Here is a 24,043-nt window from a genome sequence, read left to right on the forward strand (position 1 = left end):
CCCTTAGGGTAAGTAGCAGTAACGTCAGTTTAACCTTAGATGAGCTGTTTAAAATCTTCCTTATGCGCACGTATTTCAGTGATAAGCCAGAGATCTGGGAAGAATTTATAAGCAAAAGTTGAGCTGTCTCTTTCTATCTCTTTTTGAGGATATCCTCTCACTTCTCAAAGCTAGGGCTGCCTTGATAGCTGTCCACAAGTTTTCAAACCAAAAAGAGAACAGATTTTATCAAAGTTTTAGCTTCCCTGCATGGATTAGATTGTACACTGCCCTCAATCTAACAGTCATTTAATAAACACCAAAATAAACAACAACAACAAACAGGGAATTCAACCAGTGCTATTCCCTTCTTTTAATTAAAAAAGTAATATATATTTTTAGATCAGTTTTAAGTTCATAGCAAAATTAAGCAGAAAGTACAAAGGATTCCCATATACTCTCTGCCCCAGACATATGCATGGCTTCTCCACCATCAACATCCTGCCCCAGAGTGGTACATTTTTTTTACAATTAATGAACCTGCACTTGCACATCATTATCATACATCTATAATTTACATTAAGGGTACACCCTCAGTGATGTAGTTCTATGAGTTTTGACAAAATGTATAAAGACACATAGTCACCATTATAGTAGCATACAAAATAGTTTCACTGCCCTAAAACCGTCCATGCTCTACCTATTATCTTTCCCTCTTATCCTGGCAACCACTGATCTCTTTACTATCTCCACAGTCTTGCCTTTTCCAGAATGCCATATAGTTGGAATCATCCAGTGTATGGCCTTTTTAGATTGGCTTTTTTCAAACAGTAATAGACCTTCTTTCAATTTTTTAAATGTTCCTTCCATGTGTTTAGGCTTGGTCACTCTCCAGTGTTCTCAAGTAGCTATTTTGTCCAGAATTTATAGTTGTTATCTGTGGGAAATCTGATCTAATTAGATCTAATCTGATCAGTCATTAACAGAAGAAAAAGTTTTGAAATACAAATTTGTACATTTAACAGGAACAACCAGACTTCCAGCCACTGTTCAAGACTGACATATCAGAGCTTATCTTAGATCAGGTCTATAATTATTGAATTTTGGGGTTGGAATAAATTTTAATGGTCATCTAAAGAAATAATAGGTTTAAAATTAATCATAATTCTCATCACATAAAATGAAATATCATTATTCCATTACTTATGATGTAAAATTTACCAAAAAAAGGATGGTTATATTTTAAATATATTTAACAAACCTGTCAAGGCTGTTTCACTTATTGATTTAATTTGTAGAAAAACTTCTCTCTTCAGTGAAGTCCAGTTTTTAAAATGATCATATACTTCATTTTTAATACTGTTTAGCTCCCTTTTAGTAAAAGTAAGTAATGCAAGAGTCTTAGTCCAGAAATATTTGTATTCCGTCAATCTCCGACTGTAAAGTAGTAAAGAAAAATGAGGATTTAAAAAATAGCAGGCATAATAACAAATATTACAAAAAATTTCTTTGAAAAATGGTTTTACAGTAACCATATATTCTACCGCTCAAATGGAGACAATTTTGAAAGTGAAAGGAGGTGCTCTCTACATTATGCCAAGAAAACATATTAATGGGATATTCCAGAAAGACTGAGGTAATATGATCACCCCAATTCATTTCCATTGTGTTATTATTTTTAACTATAAATAAAGATAGCTAACTATACTCTTATACATTTTTTCTATTATTCTTTAAAAATTAACAGCAAACATTTGAAGAAAACTAAGTCAAAAGTGACTTAATCACTGAGCCTAAAAGAGAATCTCAAATTTGTAGACAACATTCTTCCTGTGCTATGGCCTTATAGGCAGTGTAAAACATGGGATAATAATAAATGAAACTTTTTAAGTGACTTATCCAGTGCTTCTGCTTCTTCAAATGCCACAACTCAAAGTAACAACATGTGTTTTGCCATCCCAATGATTTTTATTACTTCAGATGTCCTTGCTAACATTTACCTAACAAATCAAGCAAGATGCAGACAGATCTGAGTGTCATCAGAAAAAGAAGAGGACTGAAGCCATGGCAGTTAACTATTTTGTTAATATTTATCTCCCTAAGTAGACTAAGACCTATTATGCAGACAGTGTATCTGTCTTGTTCATCACAGTCTTCCTAGCACTTAGCACAGTACCTACCACATAGTATATACTCAACACATACTTATGAATGAATGAATGATTGAAAAAAATCACTCAGTTGAGGGATAAAGAAATAAGAAGTACTGAGGATAAAATATTGGTCAACACCAATATTGATGGGAATAAAACAGAAAAGAATCTCTCAAAGGAGATGAGGTAGGAGCAATCAGTGTGTCAGAAAAAAAAAAGAAAAAATCCAAAAGGATAACGTCTGAAAGGCCAGGGGTAAGAGAATTTAAAGAAAAGGTAGTGGTCAGTATTTAAGTCCTCAGATAAAGGCTAAACAGTCCACTATACCTGGTATTGAGGAGACCTTTGGTGATTTCAGAGGTATCAGGTAGGAAAAGACTGAGCAGTAAAGCAGAAATGAGGAAATAGTTTTGTGGAACCAGCAATCAAGAACCTTGACTGAGGCAACAAGGAGAGAAAGAAGAAGATCCACAGTAGAACAGTCTGTTAGGATGGGAGACACCTGAGTGTGTACATAGCTGAGCAGGAGTGCAGTAACAGAGACTAAAATACACGCAAGAGATGTGATCATCTCTTGTGCAAAGAGCTAGAAAGGACAGATGTAAAACAAAGGCTGAAAGATTAGCCTTTGTTAAGAAGAAGGATGGTGTCATTTTGTGTGGTCAATTACTAAGGTCCACGTGAGTGACCAAAAGCCACAGGGGATCCTCAATCAGCATGCAGACCTCGAGCTAAGAGAGACATTGATTTAAAAAAAAAAAAAAGCAAAGAAAGGGTGGGGTGAGGGAGGGATGGATTGTGAGGTTGGGTTAGCAGATGCAAGCTATTACGTATAGAATGGATAAACAATAAGGTCCTACTATATAGCACAGGGAAATATATTCAGTATCCTGAGATAAACCATAATGGAAAAGAATACAAAAAAAGAATGTATATATCCATATATAATTGAGTCACTTTCCTGTATAGCAGAAATTAACACAACACTGTAAATCACTCAAACCTCAGTTTAAAAAAAAAAATCAAAGAAAGAGTCCATATAGATGACTAAATCAAGGGACCCAATAGTGAGAATGGGGTTTTGAACATAAAGCCAGTAAGTGGTAAGAAAAAGAGACAAGAACTATGAACTAAGTAAATATTAAGGGACTAATGGGCCCAATGTAAGGTGCTGGGAGCAAGCAATGTACCTGGGGGTCAAGGCCTAGAGGGATATTTAATAGAAGAAAGACTGGATGTGGATGCATGTGCTTCTTCAGGGAAAAGGGCAGGAAAAGAAAATTCAAGCTTCTTAAATAAGAGCATTTCCATCACATTTTGTAGAGCCTAGATCTTACATGATTGGTGTGAATAGAAGGATGGCTTTCTTCTTAAAAGATGACTACAAAAATAAGGTTTAGAAGTGTGTACTTATTTGTAGATTGAGAAAAATCATTACAAAAACAATTGTAAAAGTTAATAAACCTCATCAATATCACAAAATACTGAAAAACGATATAACTTTTAAGTAAGTAACAACTCTACAATACTTTTTGCCTACAATTTTTGGCTACATGCTTCACAAGCACCTTTTCATATGAGAACCACTGTATAATAATACTTTATGCAGAGAGAATATAAAAATTATATAGCTTTTCATCTAGCATGGCCATTAGTTTTATTATCAGTGGTAACTTAGAAAGATTCTTTTAGCTTTATAGTCCATTATTGGTAATATCACTTAAATATTGCTGCTGCTGCTAAGTCGCTTCAGTCGTGTCCGACTCTGTGTGACCCCATAGACAGAAGCCCACCAGGCTCCCCTGTCCCTGGGATTCTCCAGGCAAGAACACTGGAGTGGATTGCCATTTCCTTCTCCAATGCATGAAAGTGAAAAGTGAAAGGGAAGTCGCTCAGTCGTGTCCGACTCTCAGCGACTTCATGGACTGCAGCCTACCAGGCTCTGCTGTCCATGGGATTTTCCAGGCAAGATTATTGGAGTGGGGTGCCACTGCCTTCTCCGATTTAAATATTAAGCATTTCAAATTTGGAAAAATCCTTATGAAAATCTTTCATATATGATAAATTTTTGGAATTTCAAGTTTTATCGGAAAATGACATCTTAAATTATCTTTGAAATGATGAAACTCATGAACCAGTTTATCTCAGATGTCCTGAAATAGTATACCATGATTCTCTGCTATATTCAGTAATGTTAGCAACTTTTGTCAAATCAGCAAGAAACTTAAATCTGTCTCCCTAATGTATTCAAATTTTGAACTCCTCTTCATTGAATGGATTACAAAATAATCCAAGAAATTTTATTGAAAATGTATCTCTTATGATGTAATCTAAAAAGAAGTTAAAATTTGTTTTTTCATGACAGAATAATTTCTATTGTTTAAATTGTTCATCTTCATTGCTTTTATTTCATTAATAAAAAAAATTCATATACACCCTAATTTTTAATCTTCAATTTCTTGTTTGTGTAATTAAAGCAGTCTAAGATGTCTTTCTAAATGGCAGTTACAATGTATATTCCCAACTTGACTTTCCCTTTCAGATCCCCCAAATGCCAGTGACTATCCCAAAGTAAGATAAGGGAAATCATAACACAGAGTTTTTACAATTTAAATTTATCCTACAATTTAAAACCAACCTACTTTTGCCAGGGCACTACCAGAAGCTTGGAGTGGGGGGGGGGGGCTCTGAAACTTAAGTATCATTTGAGTCACAGGAAATACGCCTGTATTGATAACTTTTAATTCTCTTTGTGAAATACATAAGGCAAGACACATAGCTTCTGAGAGATAAGTAGCACAAAGAATTTTAAGCAGAATATTGAAGATTTAGAATAGTATTGGGGAAATTGAGGACCTGGCGTTTAACAACCTATATGTAGGTATAAAGATGAGGATTTTAAGGGTAAATAAGCAGTGGTAAAAGTAGCTGGAGTATTGGTAGAGTCCTTACAAAGAACAATTGAACATGAAAACAAGATGAATTTAGATCCTTACTTTACATCATTCACAAAAGTTAAAATGGATCACTGACTTAAATTTAAGAGCTAAAATGCTAAAACTCTAAAACCTTTAGAACCACCGGAAAAAATCTCGTGACCTTTGGTTAAGCAGAGTTCTTAGATACATTACCAAAAGCACAATCCATAAAAGAGAACATTGATTAAATTGTATTCCACCGAAAATAACAACTTTCATTCTTCAAAAAGACACAATTATGAAAATGAAAAGATATGCCACAGCCTGGGAAAAAATTTGCAAATCATATTTCAAATAACAGACTTGTACCCAGAAGATACAAAGAATTCTTACAATCTGATGACAAGAAAACAAACCAATGAAAAAACAGACAAAATATTTTAATAAATATTTCAGCAAATAAGCATATAAATGGTTAATAAACAATGAAAAGACGACCAAGACCATTAGTCATTTCAGAAACACATATCAAAGCACAATGAAGTGCCATTTCACAGCTTCTAGAATGGCTATTATGAAAAAAAAACAGACAATTTAAAAAGTTGGCAAGAACAAAGTAAAAGTAGAATCTTCCTGGTAGGAATATACATACAGCCACTTTGGAAAATAGTTAGGTAGTTTCTTAAAAGTTAAATATCAATTTACCATCAGTTCAGTTCAGTTCAGTCGCTCAGTCGTGTCCGACTCTGTGACCCCATGAACCGAAGCACGTCAGGCCTCCCTGTCCATCCCCAACTCCCAAAGTTTACCCAAACTCATGTCCATCGAGTAGGCGATGCCATCTAACCATCTCATCCCCTGTTGTCCCCTTTTCCTCCTGCCTTCAATCTTTCCCAGCATCAGGGTCTTTTCAAATGAGTCAGCTCTTCACATCAGGTGGCCAAAATATTGGAGTTTCAGCTTTAGCATCAGTCCTTCCAATGAACACCCAGGACTGATCTCTTTTAGGATGGACTGGTTGGATCTCCTTGCAGTCCAAGGGACTCTCAAGAGTCTTCTCCAACTCCACAGTTCAAAAGCATCAATTCTTTGGCGCTCAGCTTTCTTTATACTCCAACTCTCAAATTCACACATGACCACTGGAAAAACCACAGCCTTGACTAGACAGAACTTTGTTGACAAAGTAATGTCTCTGCTTTTTAATATGCTATCTAGGTTGGTCATAACTTTACTTCCAAGAAGTAAGCGTCTCTTAATTTCATCACTGCAGTCACCATCTGCAGTGATTTTGGAGCCCAAGATAATAAAGTCAGCCACTGTTTTCCTCATCTATTTGCCATGAAGTGATGGGACCAGATGCCATGATTTTAGTTTTCTGAATGTTGAGCTTCAAGCCAACATTTTCACTCTCCTCTTTCACTTTCATCAAGAGGCTCTTCAGGTCTTCTTCACTTTCTGCCGTAAGGGGTGTCATCTGCATATCTGAGGTTATTGATGTTTCTCCCAGCAATCTTGATTCCAGCTTGTGCTTCCTCCAGCTCAGCGTTTCTCCTGATGTACTTTGCATATAAGTTAAATAAGCAGGGTGACAATATACAGCTTTGACGTACTCCTTTTCCTATTTGGAACCAGTCTGTTGTTCATGTCCAGTTCTAACTGTTGCTTCGTGACCTGCATACAGGTTTTTCAAGAGGCAGGTCAGATGATCTGGTATTCCCATCTCTTTCAGAATTTTCCACAGTTTATTGTGATCCACACAGTCAAAGGCTTTGGCATAGTCAATAAAGCAGAAATAGATGTTTTATTGAAACTCTCTTGCTTTTTCCATGATCCAGTGGATGTTGGCAATTTCATCTCTGGTTCCTCTACCTTTTCTAAAACCAGCTTGAACATCTGGAAGTTCACGGTTCACATACTGCTGAAGCCTGGGCTGGAGAATGTTGAGCATTATTTTACTAGCGTGTGAGATGAGTGCAATTGTGCGGTAGTTTGAGAATTCTTTGGCATTGCCTTTCTTTGGGATTGGAATGAAAACTGACCTTTTCCAGTCCTGTGGCCACTGCTGAGTTTTCCAAATTTGCTGACACATTGAGTGAAGCACTTTCACAGCATCATCTTTCAGGATTTGAAATAGCTCAACTGGAATTCCATCACCTCCACTAGCTTTGTTCACAGTGACACTTCCTAAGGTCCACTTGACTTCACATTCCAGCATGTCTGGCTCTAGGTGAGTGATCACACCATCGTGATATTCTTGGTCGTGAAGATTTTTTTTGTACAGTTCTTCTGTGTATTCTTGCCACCTCTTCCTAATATCTTCTGCTTCTGTTAGGTCATACGATTTCTGTCCTTTATCGAGCCCATCTTTGCATGAAATGTTCCCTTGGTATCTTTAATTTTCTTGGAGAGATCTCTAGTATTTCCTATTCTCTTGTTTTCCTCTATTTCTTTGCACTGATAGCTGAGGAAGGTTTTCTTATCTCTCCTTGCTATTCTTTGGAACTCTGCATTCAAATGGGTATATCTTTCCTTTTCTCCTTTGCTTTTCACTTCTCTTTTTTTCACAGCTATTTGTAAGGCCTCCTCAGACAGCCATTTCTTTTTCTTGGGGATGGTCTTGATCCCTGTCTCCTGTATAATTTCATGAACCTCTGTCCATAGTTCATCAGAGACTCTATCAGATCTAGGCCCTTAAATCTATTTCTCACTTCCACTGTATAATCGTTAGGGATTTGATTTAGGTCATACCTGAATAGTCCAGCAGTTTTCCCTACTTTCTTCAATTTAAGTTTGAATTTGGCAATAAGGAGTTCATGATCTGATCGACAGTCAGCTCCCGGTCTTGTTTTTGCTGACTGTATAGAGCTTCTCCATCTTTGGCTGCAAAGAATATAATCAATCTGATTTCGTTGTTGACCATCTGGTGATGTCTATGTGTAGAGTCTTCTCTTGTGTTGTTGGAAGAAGGTGTTTTCTATGACCAGTGCATTCTCTGCTGCTGCTAAGTCACTTCAGTCGTGTCCGACTCTGTGTGACCCCATAGATGGAATACAACTCAGTAATTCTGAATTATTGATACTTAGGTATTTACTCAAAAGAAATGAAACATACATCCACACAAAGTATGTGAATGTTTATAATAGCAGTATTCTGTCAAAAAGCAGAAACAGTCCAAATGTCTCAACAATAAATGCTAACAATTGTCTCTCAACTAATAAAAATAAAATGGGGTAAATTCATAGAATGGAATACCATTTAGCAATGAAAAGGAAAAATAAAGCATAGATGAACATCAAAAAATCAGTGAAAGATATCAGATATAAAAGAACACATATTGTAGGATTCCATGTAACTGAATTGTTCAGAAAAATACAAATCTATAAAAACAGGAAGAAGATAAGTAATTGCCTAGGATTGGTTGTAAAGATAGAGACTGACTGCAAATGGCATGAGGGTCTCCTCAGAATGACTCAAATATTCTAATATTGGAAGTGGTAATGGTTGAACAACTCAGTAAGTTTACTCAAAATCATTACATTATCCACTTAAAAGGTGGTGGATTTTGTAGTACGTACTTTATATATCAAAAAGCTATTTAAAGATATAAGGTTATTAACTACAGGATCAAGGGTACAAAACAAAGCAAAGTCAGAAATGGTTGGGAGAATCAGAAAAAAAGTAAATACTAGAAGTCTTAATGTGGCTGAAGAGTTGTGAAAGTGAGAGATTTGGGGAGTTGGCTTGAAAATTTCAGAAATGACAGACTCTGGATTTATTTACAAATAAGAAAAATTAAAGGATAAGTGTATTTCACACAATTTACAGGAGATTCACAATAGGAATCCTTTAAAAGTAAGCATTTAGTCTAAAATATTTCAAATATAGATTGATTTGGAATATTGGAGTTATACACATGCATGCATGCTGAGTTGCTTCAGTCATGTCCAACTCTTTGCAACCCTATGGACCGCAGACTGCTAGGCTCCTCTATCCATGGGGTTCTCCAAGCAAGAATACTGGAGTGGGTTGCCATTCCCTCTTTAAATAAAGTGAAGTAAACCTATATTTCACACTGCTTTTAGTACCTATTTTACAGGTTTTCAAATGTTAATTTCCATTCTCAAAAGACACTTTACTCTGAATAGCAGATGTGCTGAGCTAACTAAGGTAAACCACAGCTACTCCTCATCACCCCTTTGCAAGAGACAGGTTGGAAATGATGTCAAGGAAAATACAAAGAATGAAGGACACTTTGTTGCAGGCTAGGTGATTAAACCTGATCACAATTAAACAAATAAGAGGATAATTTAAAAAGAGCAAAGTGACTCAAAGACATAGTTCACTAATCTCTTGAAAGTTCCTTTGGGGCTCCACAGGTAAAGATGATTACATCTGAGTAGCTAAAGCTCAAGCTTCTTTTTCTTACCACCTTAAGAGAGAAGATTATAAGCTCCTTTTCTTTATCCACAGCAAACTCAAAGTTTTATGTTCTAGTAGATACTTTTTAAATAATCAGTAAACTAGTTTAAAATGAGCCTTTAGTAAGGCAACAAAATCACTGAACTCTACAACTTTGAGTTTAATTTTATTTCCACCTGACTGCTTTTTCCCATGCAATGTACCTACTACTGACAGCATTAATAAAACCAGTAATTACCTTTATTCATCAGTCACAAACTTTTATTTACATTGTGTCTAGCTATATGGTTACTTTCAAAAATTTTAGTATGCTACTTTTTAAAATAAATCAGATCACATACACTCAGTTTGTGATCTTTCAGCTAGAAATATAAGGAAATGGCAACCCACTCCAGTATCCGTGCCTAGAGGATTCCATGGACGAGCCTGGTGGGCTACAGTCTATGGGGTCACAAAAAGTCGGACAGAACTAAATGACTAACTTTCACTTTCATATAAAAATCATAGATCTTTTGAAAACATCTGAAAAAATAGGCAGTAAAATGATGGCAAAATTAGAACACAGAATAAAAATAGCATTTAAAGATGTATAAGTTTCGTCAAGAATTTAAAATATTATAAATTACATGTAAAATGTAAATAATAAAGGCTGGCTGCATTAGTCCATAATGTCCATAATATTCTGAAGCAGCATTAATTATCTAATTTAGTCCTAGTCTAACCTTTGAAATGTAGTCAATCCTGCCATCCATAATGGCATTTGTGGATTAAAAAATGGGTTTCCCTCCCTTTTCACTTTCACACATTGGAGAAGGAAATGGCAACCCACTTCAGTGTTCTTGCCTGGAGAATCCCAGGGACGGGGGAGCCTGGTGGGCTGCCGTCTATGGGGTCACACAGAGTCGGACACGATTGAAGTGACTTAGCAGCAGCAGCAGCAGCAGCAGACTTGGGCCAAAGCTATTGTTGGAGCCAAGATTGAATACTGATGGTCCTGACTAAAATGGAGAGTTGAGGTCACCTGGGTGGTATCCTGCTGGTTCAATATAGATTTCTAGGAAAAGGCAGAGATTTCTGATGACAAAAGTTGCCATCTGTTTTGTGAGTAGACTTACTCATTCATTCAAGCATCAGTTTTGTGTAAGGTATTAATGAAACATAGACGGTTAACAGGTTTTCACCAGACCCTGCATATAAATTATTAGTAAGATCATTTTTTAACAGAACAATATTCTTAATAATAATTAGTAGTTTGGAAAAAATAACATTAAAAATATTCACCTGGCATATTAATTTAGTCAACCTGAACCTGTGTCTGTTTATAACATTCATTTAACTTATTCTACTTTTCTAAGAGCTAATAGTTACTCAATTTGAAAATTAATCTTTCTTTCTGATATTTGCAATATATTTATTTTTAAAAAATACTTCCTATTTTCTTTAGAATGTTGGGTTTTACCTTTAGTTATTATAAACCCTCCAAAGATTATATAAAAACAGATTTAACACCTTTTATGTTGGAAACTTCTAAATTTAGAAGTCTATTACTATCCAGTTAAAAATTTCTCCATTCTATTCTTTTCATGTCACTGAACTATCAGGAGATCACATACACCAAGAAATACTGGTCAAGAGGAAAATGAATTCATTACTGTGCTTTCATCCTAAATGTCCCTGCAAAATAAGAACAATATGTTTGCCCGATTTAAATGTTACTGGCAGGATTTCCCTGGTGGTCCAGTAGTTAAGAATTCACCGACCAATGCAGAGGGCATGAGTTCTTCGATTTCTGATCTGGGAAGATCCCACATTCTTCTGAGAAACTAAGCCTGTGCGCCACACACTACTGAGCTCACAAGCCACAGCTACTGAAGCCCAGATGCGCTCTACAGCCCTTGCTCCACAAGGAGAGAAGCCACTGCAATGAGAAGCTCCCACACTGCAATAAGGACTCAGCCCCCCAAAAAAGGTTACTGGTGAAAATATTCAGTTGAGATAATAGCTTTAAAAAAAGTGTTTACATTAAGCTATATAAAAACAGAAACTATATTATTAAAATGTGTTTGAATGTTTCTAAACTTAGTATTAAATGAGTGTACCTTTTCAATACTGTAACTTTCAATTTTTTAAAGGTAATCTTACCTGAAGATTTGTGATTGTTTTTGTTTAATTTTTAACTCATGTTGCAACTGACTCAATTCTTTCTGTACCCTCTGAAATTCATCTTGGTAACTTTTTAACTTCATGCTTGCATCTTGAATCCTAAAAATATAAATAAATAACAACTATTATAAATCTAAATATTTCCTCATCAGTACTTTATAAAAATTTAGAACCATTTTTTTCATTAAAGTACTATTTACAATAGCCAGGACATGGAAGCAACATAAATGTCTATCAGCAGAGGAATGGATGAAGATGTGGTACATATATACATGGAATATTACTCAGCCATAAAAAAGAACAAAATAATGCCATTTGCACCAACATAGATGGACCTAGAAATTGTCATACTGAGTGAAGTCAGACACACAAAGACAAATATCATATGATATCACTTATATGTAGAATGTAAAAAAAGAGTATAAATGAACTTCATTACAGAACAGAAGCAGAGTCATAGATATAGAAGACAAACATACAGTTACCAGGGAATGAGGAGGGGGAGAAATAAATTGGGAGATTGGGATTTACACATACACAGTACTATATAAAGAATATTGGGTTGGCCAAAATATTCGTTTAGGTTTTTCCATATCATCTTATGGGAAAACCTGAATGAACTTTTTGGCCATCACAATAAATAACTAATAAGAACCTAATAAGAATCTTTGTACAGCACAGGGACTTCTACTCAATACTCTTAATGGTTATACTTGAAAATAATATTTAAAAATGAGTGGATATATGTATATGTACAACTGATTCATTTTGCTGTACACATGAAACTAACACAAGATCATAAATCAACTATACGCCAATAAAAATTTTTTTAAATTAAATCCACTTTTAATAAAAATAAATAAAAGGAGAAAACTATGCCTCTTTTATAGGCAAAGTGAATGTATAGAAAAAGAATAGCGAGAAACATGCTGCTGCTGCTGCCGCTAAATCGCTTCAGTCGTGTCTGACTCTGTGCGACCCCATAGACGGCAGCCCACCAGGCTCCCCCATCCCTGGGATTCTCTAGGCAAGAACACTGGAGTGTGTTGCCATTTCCTTCTGCAATGCATGAAAGTGAAAAGTGAAAGTGAAGTCGCTCAGTCGGGTCTGACTCTTAGCGACCCCAGAGATTGCAGACTACCAGGCTCCTCTGTCCATGGGATTTTCCAGGCAAGAGTACTGGAGTGGGTTGCCATTGCTTTCTCCAGAGAAACATGCTAAATAGCCATTATCCCTGGGGAGAAAGTAAAACCGATAGGCAGGGGAAATGCAACAAATATTGAAGGGAAGCATGACTTGTACTCTTTATCTTTTGTATTGTTTGAATTTTTGCAATGAAGATGTATTTTTACTTGAAATACTAATTAAAATGTACCTAAACAAATAGTTTAACTTTTATCAAAGTAATACATGTTAAATGTCAAATATTACTGAGTTAGAAAAAATATTAATCATTTGCTTTTACCCCAATTTTTACTACCAAAAATAACTACTTTCAACTTTTTTCTTCTTGTATTTACCTCTACATTATTAAATAACATACTTACACTGTTATTTCTTAAATTTCATTTTAGATATTACCTAGTGAATTACAAATAAGTTAAGATCTGGTTCTGCTGCTTAACTGAGACCTGAATATGATGACTTAAATATACAGAAGTATATTATCTAAGATGAACATATTGGTAGCCAGTCCAATGCTGATATACGATAGCTTGAGCATATCATCACAGCCCCAGGATCCTTTCAACTCTCTGGTCTACTATAATTGGTGTGTGTTCATTATTCTCATGGTCTATGATAATGGCAAAAACACTGACCATTACTTTCCTATTCCAGACCACCAGCAGCAGAAGGCTCCTCTGTCCCTTTTAAGGAGATTTCCTGGAAGTACCTCTGTATACTTCTGCTGAACTTAGATATCTGACTGTACCTAGCTTAAAGTGAATCTGAAAAATGTAATCTTTTAACTGGAAAGATTAATCCCCAGATATATCCATAATTCTATTATAAAGGAAAAAAGAAGAATGTATGTTGGGATGGGTAGCTTGCAGTCTCTAACACAATCCTAAAAAGAATTAGCCCTCCTATACATACCTACACACCTACAGAGACATATACATATGCACACACACCACACGCACACATATACACTACACACACACAGACAGAGCCTTCCTCCCCTCATCCTCCCAATACAGTTAAAATAATCTTTCTATCTAGTGTTGATACTATTCTTCACTAGTACACTACATATTATGCCATGATCACATTTTTTTCTTTACCATATGTTTAGTTTTATATAATCTGGTATTTTTTAACCTTTTTTAAATTATGAAAGTATGATAACATATTTACAGGAGACTTGGAAAATACAGGACAAGGTTACATCTCCTGCATTGGCTGGGGTGGAGCAGGAAAAATTTAAGAGGAGCCTAGTACATTTTATGATACCTGAAAGTAAGGAAGAGTTCAAGGGAAGACAGAGGCATGTTGAAAGGGCACAGGTGCCATGTGAAAGAGTTCCTAATGGATGAACTGGAATGACTGAGCAATAAAATATATAACTGTAATACTGGATTATAACCCACAAAATAAAAGTAAATGAATCCATACTGACATTAACAAATAATTTAATAGTTAAATAGGAAAGAAGAAACAGTTGTTCCTTACAGAAAAACTCCAATTAAAAAATATAGAAGGAATGAGAAAAAGAAAAAGCATTAGAAGAGAACAATAATAACTGTTGTAAGCAAAACCTATAGTAAAAAATAGGTGAAAGTTTAAGGAGAAATAGAATATTTGAATATTCTCAAAGTTTCTACCCCCAAATATTTATTATAAAGGGAAAAATAATAATTTTTCAATGGAGGAAGCTGGAAACACCACCTCAGCCAAGTGATCAAGGTTTAACATCACCTGTTAAAAAACATATTGAGGTTATATACACTTTGACTTGATACACTGGAAAGAACACATCATTTCTGTAGTATTCTTGCTAAAAAATTAATAATTTCTATAAAATTATGGGTAAAAAACATCAGACAAACCCAAATTGAAGGGATTCTACAAAACAACTGACCAGTGCTCTTCAAAAACCTCCAGTCACAAAAGGCAAAAAAAGACTAAGGAACTGTCAGATTAAAAAGATATGAGGTCCAAATGCAATCAGTGACCCAAAATTGAATCGTGGGCTGGAAAAAAGATGCCAGTGGAAAAACTGATAAAACCAAATAAAATCTGTAGGTTAATAGTATTATACCAATGCTAATTTCTTAGTTTTTATAATTGTACCACATTTATGGATGGTGTTAACATTGGAGGGGCTTGGTATATGAGAAAGTGCTGTACTATTTTTGCAACTTTAAGTCTAAAATTATTTCAAAATAAAAAGCTATAAAATCACTTGTATATATTTAATGAATAATTTGTACATGTGAATGTATCTGTGTTACAAACTATGTTGTAAAAGGTGGATATACATTAAAGTTTAGAAGTTATGAAATCTTTATATAACAAAAATGAAACACCTTCATTAATATTAGAGAAACATTAAGTAACCTATGTTTCTATGGAATACTATATTTAAAAAAAAAGAATGAAGTAGATCTTTATGTCCTGGCATGGAAAGAATGCCAAGACTTAACAAGAAAAAAACAAAAAACAAGTTGGAATTTACAGGTCAACAAGAGTTTCCAAACACTCCTTGTGTGAATGTAAATTACACAACTACTTTGACTAAACAGTAGGATCTATGAAGCCTGGCCATATGCATAATGCCATGACCCAGAATTTCCACACCCGGTACATATCCAATAGAAAAATGTGCTCAGATGTTTACCAAAGACATGCATACAAATGTTCATGGCAGCACTGATTTTAATAACCCCAAAGTGAGAATAGCCAAATGCTTATTCACTGCGGAATAGATAAATCCATCATGGTATATTCAGTTCAGTTCAGTTCAGTTGCTCAGTCGTGTCCGACTCTCCGCGACCCCATGAATCACAGCACGCCAGGCCTCCCTATCCATCACCAACTCCCGGAGTTCACTCAAACTCATGTCCACAGAGTCGGTGATGCCATCCAGCCATCTCATTCTCCGTCGTCCCCTTCTCCTCCCGCCCCCAACCTTTCCCAGCATCAAAGTCTTTTCCAGTGGGTCAACTCGTCGCATGAGGTGGCCAAAGTATTGCAGTTTCAGCTTTAGCATCAGTCCTTCCAATGAACACCCAGGATCGATCTCCCTTAGAATGGACTGGTTGGATCTCCTTGCGGTACAAGGGACTCTCAAGAGTCTTCTCCAACACCACAGTTCAAAAGCATCAATTCTTCGGCGATCAGCTTTCTTCACAGTCCAACTCTCACATCCATACATGACCACGGGAAAAACCATAGCCTTGACTAGATGGACCTTGGTTGGCAAAGTAATGTCTCTGCTTTTTAATATATTATCAAGGTTGGTCATAACTTTCCTTCCAAGGAGTAAGCGTCTTTTAATTTCATGGCTGCAATCAGCATCTGCAGTGATTTTGGAGCCCAAAAAATAAAGTCTGACACTGTTTCCACTGTTTTTCCATCTATTTCCCATGAAGTGATGGGACCAGATGCCATGATCTTTGTTTTCTGAATGTTGAGCTTCAAGCCAACCTTTTCACTCTCCTCTTTCACTTTCATCAAGAGGCTTTTGAGTTCCTCTTCACTTTCTGCCATAATGGTATATACCATGGAAAACTGAACAGCAATAAGAATGAATGAATAGCAGTTACCCATAACAAGATGAGATGCATCTCGCAAACATAATGCTAAGTAAAGAAAATTAGGCAAAAGAATACACACCCTATGATTCCATTTACATAAAGTTCAAAAATAGGCAAAATTAATCCATGGTGTTATAAGTCAAGGCTAGTTTCCTTTAAGAGGGTGACTGAGATAAGTACAAGAGGGCTTCTAGGGGGATGTCAATGTTCAGTTTCACGATCTGGGTGCTGATTACATGAGAAATTCACTGTGTGAAATTTAGTTTTAGCTGTACATGTATTATTTGTGTATTTTTCTCATATATGTTATACTTCAATAAAAGTTTATAAAAATAAAATTAGAATTAAAAAAGCACCTATGGCAGTTCTATTTCCAGTTTTTTGAGGAATCTCCACACTGTTCTCCATAGTGGCTGTACTAGTTTGCATTCCCACCAACAGTGTAAGAGGGTTCCTTTCTCTCCACATCCTCTCCAGCATTTATTGCATGTCGTACTCCTGGGCATACACACCGAGGAAACCAGAATTGAAAGAGACACATGTACTCCAATGTTCATTGCAGCACTGTTTATAATAGCCAGGACATGGAAGCAATCTAGATGTCCATCTGCAGACGAATGGATAAGAAAGCTTTGGTACATATACACAACGGAGTATTATTCAGCCATTAAAAAGAATACATTTGAATCAGTTCTAATGAGGTGGATGAAACTGGAGCCTATTATACAGAGTGAAGTAAGCCAGAAAGAAAAACACCAATACAGCATACTAACGCATATATACGGAATTTAGAAAGATGCAAATGATAACCCTGTATATGAGACAGCAAAAGAGACAAAGATGTATAGATCAGTCTTTGGGACTCTGTGGGAGAGGGTGAGGGTGGGATGATCTGGGAGAATGGCATTGAAACACGTATGTTGTCATATGTGAAATGAATCACTAGTTCAGGGTCAATGCATGTTATAGGATGGTCGGGGCTGGCATGCAGGGATGACCCAGAGGGAGGATAAAGGGAGGAGGGAGGTGGGAGGGGGGTTCAGGAGGGGGAACTTATGTAAACCTGGGGCGAATTCATGTCAATGTATGGCAAAACCAACCAATATAATATTGTAAAATAATTTGCCTCCAATAAAAAATAAATTAATTACAAAAAAAAAAGCACCTAATCTCATTATATGTGTTTATCTAAGGTTGATTAATAGGTTAAATAGTCCAGAAATATTTGAAGAAAATTTAATCTCCTTAGTATATTTTGGGGTTGAATGAAATTTGTATAACCATTCCTTAATAAAACATGTGGAATATAGCCAATATTTTATAATAACTGTAAATAGAGTATAACCTTTAAAATTGTATAAAAAATTAAATTCTTTTAAAAAGCTCATTGCAGCTACTAAGATTTACCCAGGAAAGAATTCTAGGACTTCTCTGGTGGTTCAGTGGATGGAAGTCCACCTGCCAATGCAGGAGACACAGATTTGATCACTGGTCCAGGAAGATTCCACATGCCGCAGAGCAACTCAGCCCATGAACCACAACTACTGAGCCTGAGGTGTAGAGCCCACGAGCCACAACTACTGAGCCTGTGTGCTGCAACTACTGAAGACTGTGTGCCTAGAGACTGTACTCTACAACAAGAGAAGCCACCATAACGAGAAGCCTGCACACCACAGTGAAGAGTAGCCCCCACCCCACTCACCGCAACTACAGAAAGCCAATACAAAAAAAAAAAGAAAGAAAGAAAGCAACACCCGGCATAGCCAAAAAAAATAAATATTTTTTTAAAAAGAACTTGAATATATTTTTTACAAACACTTTTCTATTTGTAATTAGGAAAAAAAATACACATTAAAACTTTATAATTTCATATTCCCCAAATGAATATTACTTGTAAATCACATCTCAAGCCCTCTGACAACACTCCCTGAGAAGTTAGGTCATATTAGTTCACTCTGTTTTGTCTTTGCTAACACTACTTTACTTCTTTCAATCAAACTGATATGGCTAAAAATGACAAGCATGAAAGGTATTAATGTTCAATTTTATTGTATATATTATATTAAGTTTATGAAATAATTCATAAAATATTGTAATCCAATATGTACTATACAAGCACATGGTTTTCTCTAAGAGTCATAATTCTGCATGGAATTTGAACACTATGTTGACTGATGTGAGGACATGCTGTTGTCTAGTCAGAGGGTATTCCTGAAAACAGTTCTAGTGGACAGAGTCCTGTACTGGGAGTTAGATGACTTGTATTATAACCCTCTTGCCAATGCAACCATGAGAACAACACAGTTATTACCCTTATCTATTTTCTAGTTTTCCTTTAGCCAACTTGATTTAAATGGATTGTGGTAAGAATCACAGAGTTCTAAAATAAATTTGGGAAAGGTATTATTGTCTCTTCTTACATACTTTCATTTGGATCATTATCGCATTATTCGTAATGAAAATATTCTAAAGGAAAATACTTTTAAATGTCCTTTTAACTTCCCTCCATTCTGTAGTCAAATGCTTTAGAAAAGACAACAAGAAAGCCAATCATATCATCAGGTATTTTACCACCTGAAACCTAAACTTCGTTTTGTCAAGCTCTTGGCTCAAAGGATTCACTTATTTTTTTAGTCTTTCCATCAAACTGGTTTTGCAACAATCTGAGATGACAAATGGAAGTTCAAGATATGAAAAAAATAGAGTGGAGGATTTTCAGGATTGTGTCCTACCAAGATCTGACAGGCAAAGGCATCTAACTATCATGGGGAAAATTAGAATTGCAACAGAGAAATCAATCAAAACAAGATAGTACTTCAAGAGTTCTTGCAAATGGATTTTAGACATTGACATATGACTACCAGAAGTGGCTGCTGTAACCACTCTATTGGAATCAATCACTATCTAAATGCATCCAGAAAATTACATTATGTTTCCAGAAAACAGACAATGAGAGTGGGAAGCCCACATCTGCAGGTAGGTAAATCACATAGGATTCAATTAAACTAGAAAGAATTCTTATTTTGCAGAGAAAAGTCATAAGCACTCTGTAAAACCCCAGAGGCAGAACCCAAGCTCCTTTACCTATTATCAGGACCTATGGCAACTTCAAAAATGTCAACAAGAGATTACACAGGATCGGAAATGTCACTAACATATAAGTTCTACTGTATAGAAGAGTTGCAATATTTAAGACAAAATTATTTATGAACACAATTTCCTCTTGCGTGGCATTCTATTTCTTTTATTTTAAAAAATTAGTGTGATATTTATATCTTACTACAAAAGTTCTAACTTGGTTATCAAAATATATTCTTTCGCTAAAGTAGTTTTATCCTGAAGAGTCATTGCCCTGGTTCAGTTCAGTTCAGTCACTCAGTCGTGTCTGATTCTTTGCGACCCCATGGACTGCAGGAGACCAGGCTTCCCTGTCTATCACCAACTCCTGGAGCCTACTCAAACTCATGTCCATCACATCGGTGATGCCATCCAACCATCTCATCCTCTGTCGTTCCCTTCTCCTGCCTTCAATCTTTCCCAGCATCAAGGAGTTTTCCAATGAGTCAGTTCTTCACATCAGGTGGCCAAAGTATTGGAGTTTCAGCTTCAGCATCAGTCCTTCCAATGAATATTCAGGACTGATTTCCTTTAGACGGACAGGTTGGATCTCCTTGCAGTCTAAGGGACTCTCAAGAGTCTTCTCCAACATCACATTTCAAAGCAAAAATTCTTCGGCACTCAGCTTTCTCTATATTCCAAGTCTCACATCCACACATGACTAGTGGAAAAACCAGAGCTTTGACTAGATGGACCTTTGTAGGCAAAGTAACGTGTCTGCTTTTTAATATGCTGTCTAGGTTGGTCATAGCTTTTCTTCCAAGGAGCAAGTGTCTTTTGATTACATGGCTGGAGTCACCATCTGCAGTGATTTTGTAGCTCAAGAAAATGAATTCTGTCACTGTTTCCACTGTTTCCCCATCTATTTGCATGAAGTGATGGGACCGATGCCATGATCTTAGTTTTTTTAACGTTGAATTGTAAGCTAGTTTTTTTCTCTCTCCTCTTTCACTTTAATCAGGAGACTCTATAGTTCTTCTCCACTTTCTGCCATAAGGGTGGTGTCATCTGCGTATTGATATTTCTCCCATCAATCTTGATTCTAGCTTGTGCTTTATCCAGCCTGGCATTTTGCATGATGTACCACACATATAAGTTAAATAAGCAGGGTGACAATATACAGTCTTGACACATTCCTTTCCTGATTTGGAATCAGTCTGTTGTTCCAAGTCCAGTCCTAACTGTTGCTTCTTGACCTGCATACAGACTTCTCAGGAGGCAGGTCAGTTGGTCTGGTACTCCCATCTCTTTAAGAATTTTCCACAGTTTGTTGTGATCCACACAGTCAAAAGGCTTTGGCATAGTCAATAAAGCAGATTTTTTTTTTAATTATCTTGCTTTTTCGATGATCCAGAGCATGTTGGCAATTTGATATCTGGTTCCTCTGCCTTTTCTAAACCCATCTTGAACATCTGAAAGTTCTTGGTTCATGTACTGTTGAAGCCTGGCTTGGAGAATTTTGAGTATTACATTTCTAGTGTGTGAGATGAGTGCAAATATGCAGTAGTTTGAATATTCTTTGGCATTGCCTTTCTTTGGGATTGAATGAAGACTGACATTTTCCAGTCCCGTGGCCACTGCTGAGTTTTCCAAATTTGCTGACACTTTGAGTACAGCACTTTCACAGCATCATCTTCAGGATTTGAAATAGCTCAATTGGAATTCCATCCCTCCACTAGCTTTGTTGGTAGTGACGCTTTCTAAGGCCCACTTGACTTCTCATTCCAGGATGCCTGGCTCTTGGTGAATGATCACACCATCGTGGTTATCTGGGTCATGAAGATCTTTTTTGTATAGTTCTTCAGTGTATTCTTGCCACCTCTTCTTAATATCTTCTGTTTCTGTTAGGTCCATATGATTTCTGTCCTTTATCGTGTTTATCTTTGCATGAAATGTTCACTTGGTATCTCCAATTTTCTTGGAGAGATCTCTAGTTTTTCCTTTTCTATTATTTTCCTCTATTTCTTTGCATTGATCACTAACGAAGGCTTTCTTATCTCTCCTTGCTATTCTTTGGAACTCTGCATTCAGGTGGATATATCTATCCTTTTCTCCTTTGCCTTTAGCTTTTCTTCTTTCACAGCTATTTGTAATGCCTTGTCAGACAACCATTTTACCTTTTTGCATTTCTTTTTCTTGGGGATGGTCTTGATCACTGCCTCCTATACAATGTCATGAACCTCTGTCCATAGTTCTTCGGGCACTCTGTCTCTCAGATCTAATCCTTTGAATCTATTTGCCACTTCCACTGTATAATCATAAGGAATTTGATTTAGGTCATACCTGAAGGGTCTAGTGGTTTTCCCTACTTCAATTTAAGTCTGAATTTGGCAATAAGGAGTTCATGATCTGAGCCACAGTCAGCTCCCGGTCTTGTTTTTGCTGACTGTACAGAGTTTCTCCATCTTTGGCTGCAAAGAATATAATCAGTCTGATTTCAGTATTGAACATCTGATGATGTCCATGTGTGGAGTTTTCTCTTGTGTTGTTGGAAGAGGGTGTTTGCTATGACCAGTGCATTGCACATTGACCCTGTACAATGCGCTCCTTAATAGTTTCACTCCTTCTGAAACATGCTTGCCTTATTGAGTTAAGGATCAGGAATATTTAGTTTTGCTAATAAGAAAGGCTCTCAAAAGTCTAACATTAAAAGTCTAATGTCTAAAATCTAAAACACATTCGTATTCATTCCCTCCTCTTTCCTTTCCCCTCTGTCTCTGTCTCTCCCCACCCTCTCCCAACATGATGAGAGAAAGGTATCTTGCATTGTATTGAAACAACATAGCTTGCTAAATTAACCTCATGTGAGTTTTATTCAGTCTTTGATTATTCACTTATTTCCCCCGTATTTCTTTAATATGCAGAGAGTCTATTAAAATAATAGATCTTCCTTTGACTAAATATGATAAGCTTCACTAGTAGTACAGAAAGTGAAAGTGGCTCAGTCATGTCTTTGTAACCCCATAGACCATATACAATCCATGGAATTTTCCAGGCCAGATTACTGGTGTAGGTAGCCTTTCCCTTCTCCAGGGGATCGAACCCAGGTCTCCCGCATTGCAGGTGGATTCTTTAACAGTTGAGCCACAAGGGAAGCCCAAGAATACTGGAGTGGGTTGCCTGTCCCTTTTCCAGCGAATCTTCCCAACACAGGAATCGAATGGAGGTCTACTGCATCGCAGGTGGATTCTTTACCAACTGAGCTATCAGGGAAGACCCTAGTGAAGAAACAGAAGTTAAAACTCTTAACCCTGACTTAATAAAAAGCCAGGACACATATTTTAGAGTTGATGTATACACTTCATGAAACGGAGGCAAAATGTTTTACTGTATTTTTCTTAAAAGTAAAGAAACAAAAGATAATTTAGAGAAAAACAGAAATCTCCATTGTTTTAAAGTGTTCTTAATAAAACCACATAACTCATATAAAACACAGTTAGGGCTTCTCTGGCTCAGATGGTAAAGACTCTGCCTGCAATGCAGGAGACCTGGGTTGGCTCCCTAGGTTGGGAAGGACCCCTGGAGAAGGGCAGGGCAACCCATTCCAAATATTCTTCCCTAGAGAATTCCATGGACAGAGGAACCTGATGGGCTACAGTCCAGGGACACATAAAGAGTCGGACAGAACTGAGTGACTAACATTTTCACCATCACTTTAAAGTATTCTAAATTACCTATTTATTTTTTAATGCAAGAACTTACGTTTCTTACTTCCCTAAATGTTCTCTCCTAGTAGTTTTAGTAGCATAGTTGCTGCTGCTAAGTCACTTCAGTCGCGTCCGACTCTGTGCGACCCCAAAGACAGCAGCCCACCAAGCTCCACTGTCCCTGGGATTCTCCAGGAAAGAACACTGGAGTGGGTTGCCATTTCCTTCTCCAATGCATGAAAGTGAAAAGTGAAAGTGAAGTTGCTCAGTCATGTCCGACTCTTAGTGACACAGTGGACTGCAGCCTACCAAGTTCCTCCATCCATGGGATTTTCCAGGCAAGAGTACTGGAGTGGGGTGCAATTGCCTTCTCTGTAGTAGCATAGTAGGCATAGATAAATATTATTCTATTGATTAACCAATGCTAAAGGATGAACAAGCATATAAAATCCTTGGATATCCTCTTTTTTCATTAACAAATAGTAGTTACCTACTATTTTGTCCACCTACTTCTTTTCTTTTGGGAATCATCAGTGCTTTATGCAAGAAATTGCTTCTTTCTATCCCACTCTTACAGTTGCAACCATTCATATAACTGCCACAGAAGTTTCCACGTTCTTTGACCCAACCTCAGTGGCTTCAGTTCAGTTCAGTTCAGTTCAGTCGCTCAGTCATTTCCGACTCTTTGCAACCCCATGAATCACAGCACGCCAGGCCTCCCTGTCCATCACCAACTCCCGGAGTCCACCCAAACCGACGTCCATTGTGTCAGTAATGCCATCCAACCATCTCATCCTCTGTCGTCCCCTTCTCCTCCTGTCCTCAATCCTTCCCAGCATCAGGGTCTTTACAAATCAGTCAGCTCTTTGCATGAGGTGGTCAAAGTA

At 36.7% G+C, this 24,043-nt stretch overlaps 1 protein-coding gene across 1 annotated transcript in view; it reads right to left on the bottom strand.

The window, feature by feature from the left end:
* The window catches only part of LEKR1 (leucine, glutamate and lysine rich 1), a 237,816-nt gene that overhangs the window by 144,574 nt on the left and 69,199 nt on the right, over nt 1-24,043 (bottom strand). Inside the window, exons 3-4 of the mRNA XM_055411122.2 lie at nt 11,612-11,731; nt 1,241-1,416 (exon numbers count right to left, since the gene is read on the bottom strand). Coding sequence (XP_055267097.2) covers nt 1,241-1,416; nt 11,612-11,731 — 296 coding nt within the window. The remainder of the gene's footprint in view (nt 1-1,240; nt 1,417-11,611; nt 11,732-24,043) is intronic.

Source organism: Moschus berezovskii, chromosome 1 (genome assembly GCF_049115385.1).
Source record: "Moschus berezovskii isolate FMDL1 chromosome 1, NW_MosBer_1.0, whole genome shotgun sequence".
Taxonomy (NCBI): Eukaryota; Metazoa; Chordata; class Mammalia; order Artiodactyla; family Moschidae; genus Moschus; species Moschus berezovskii.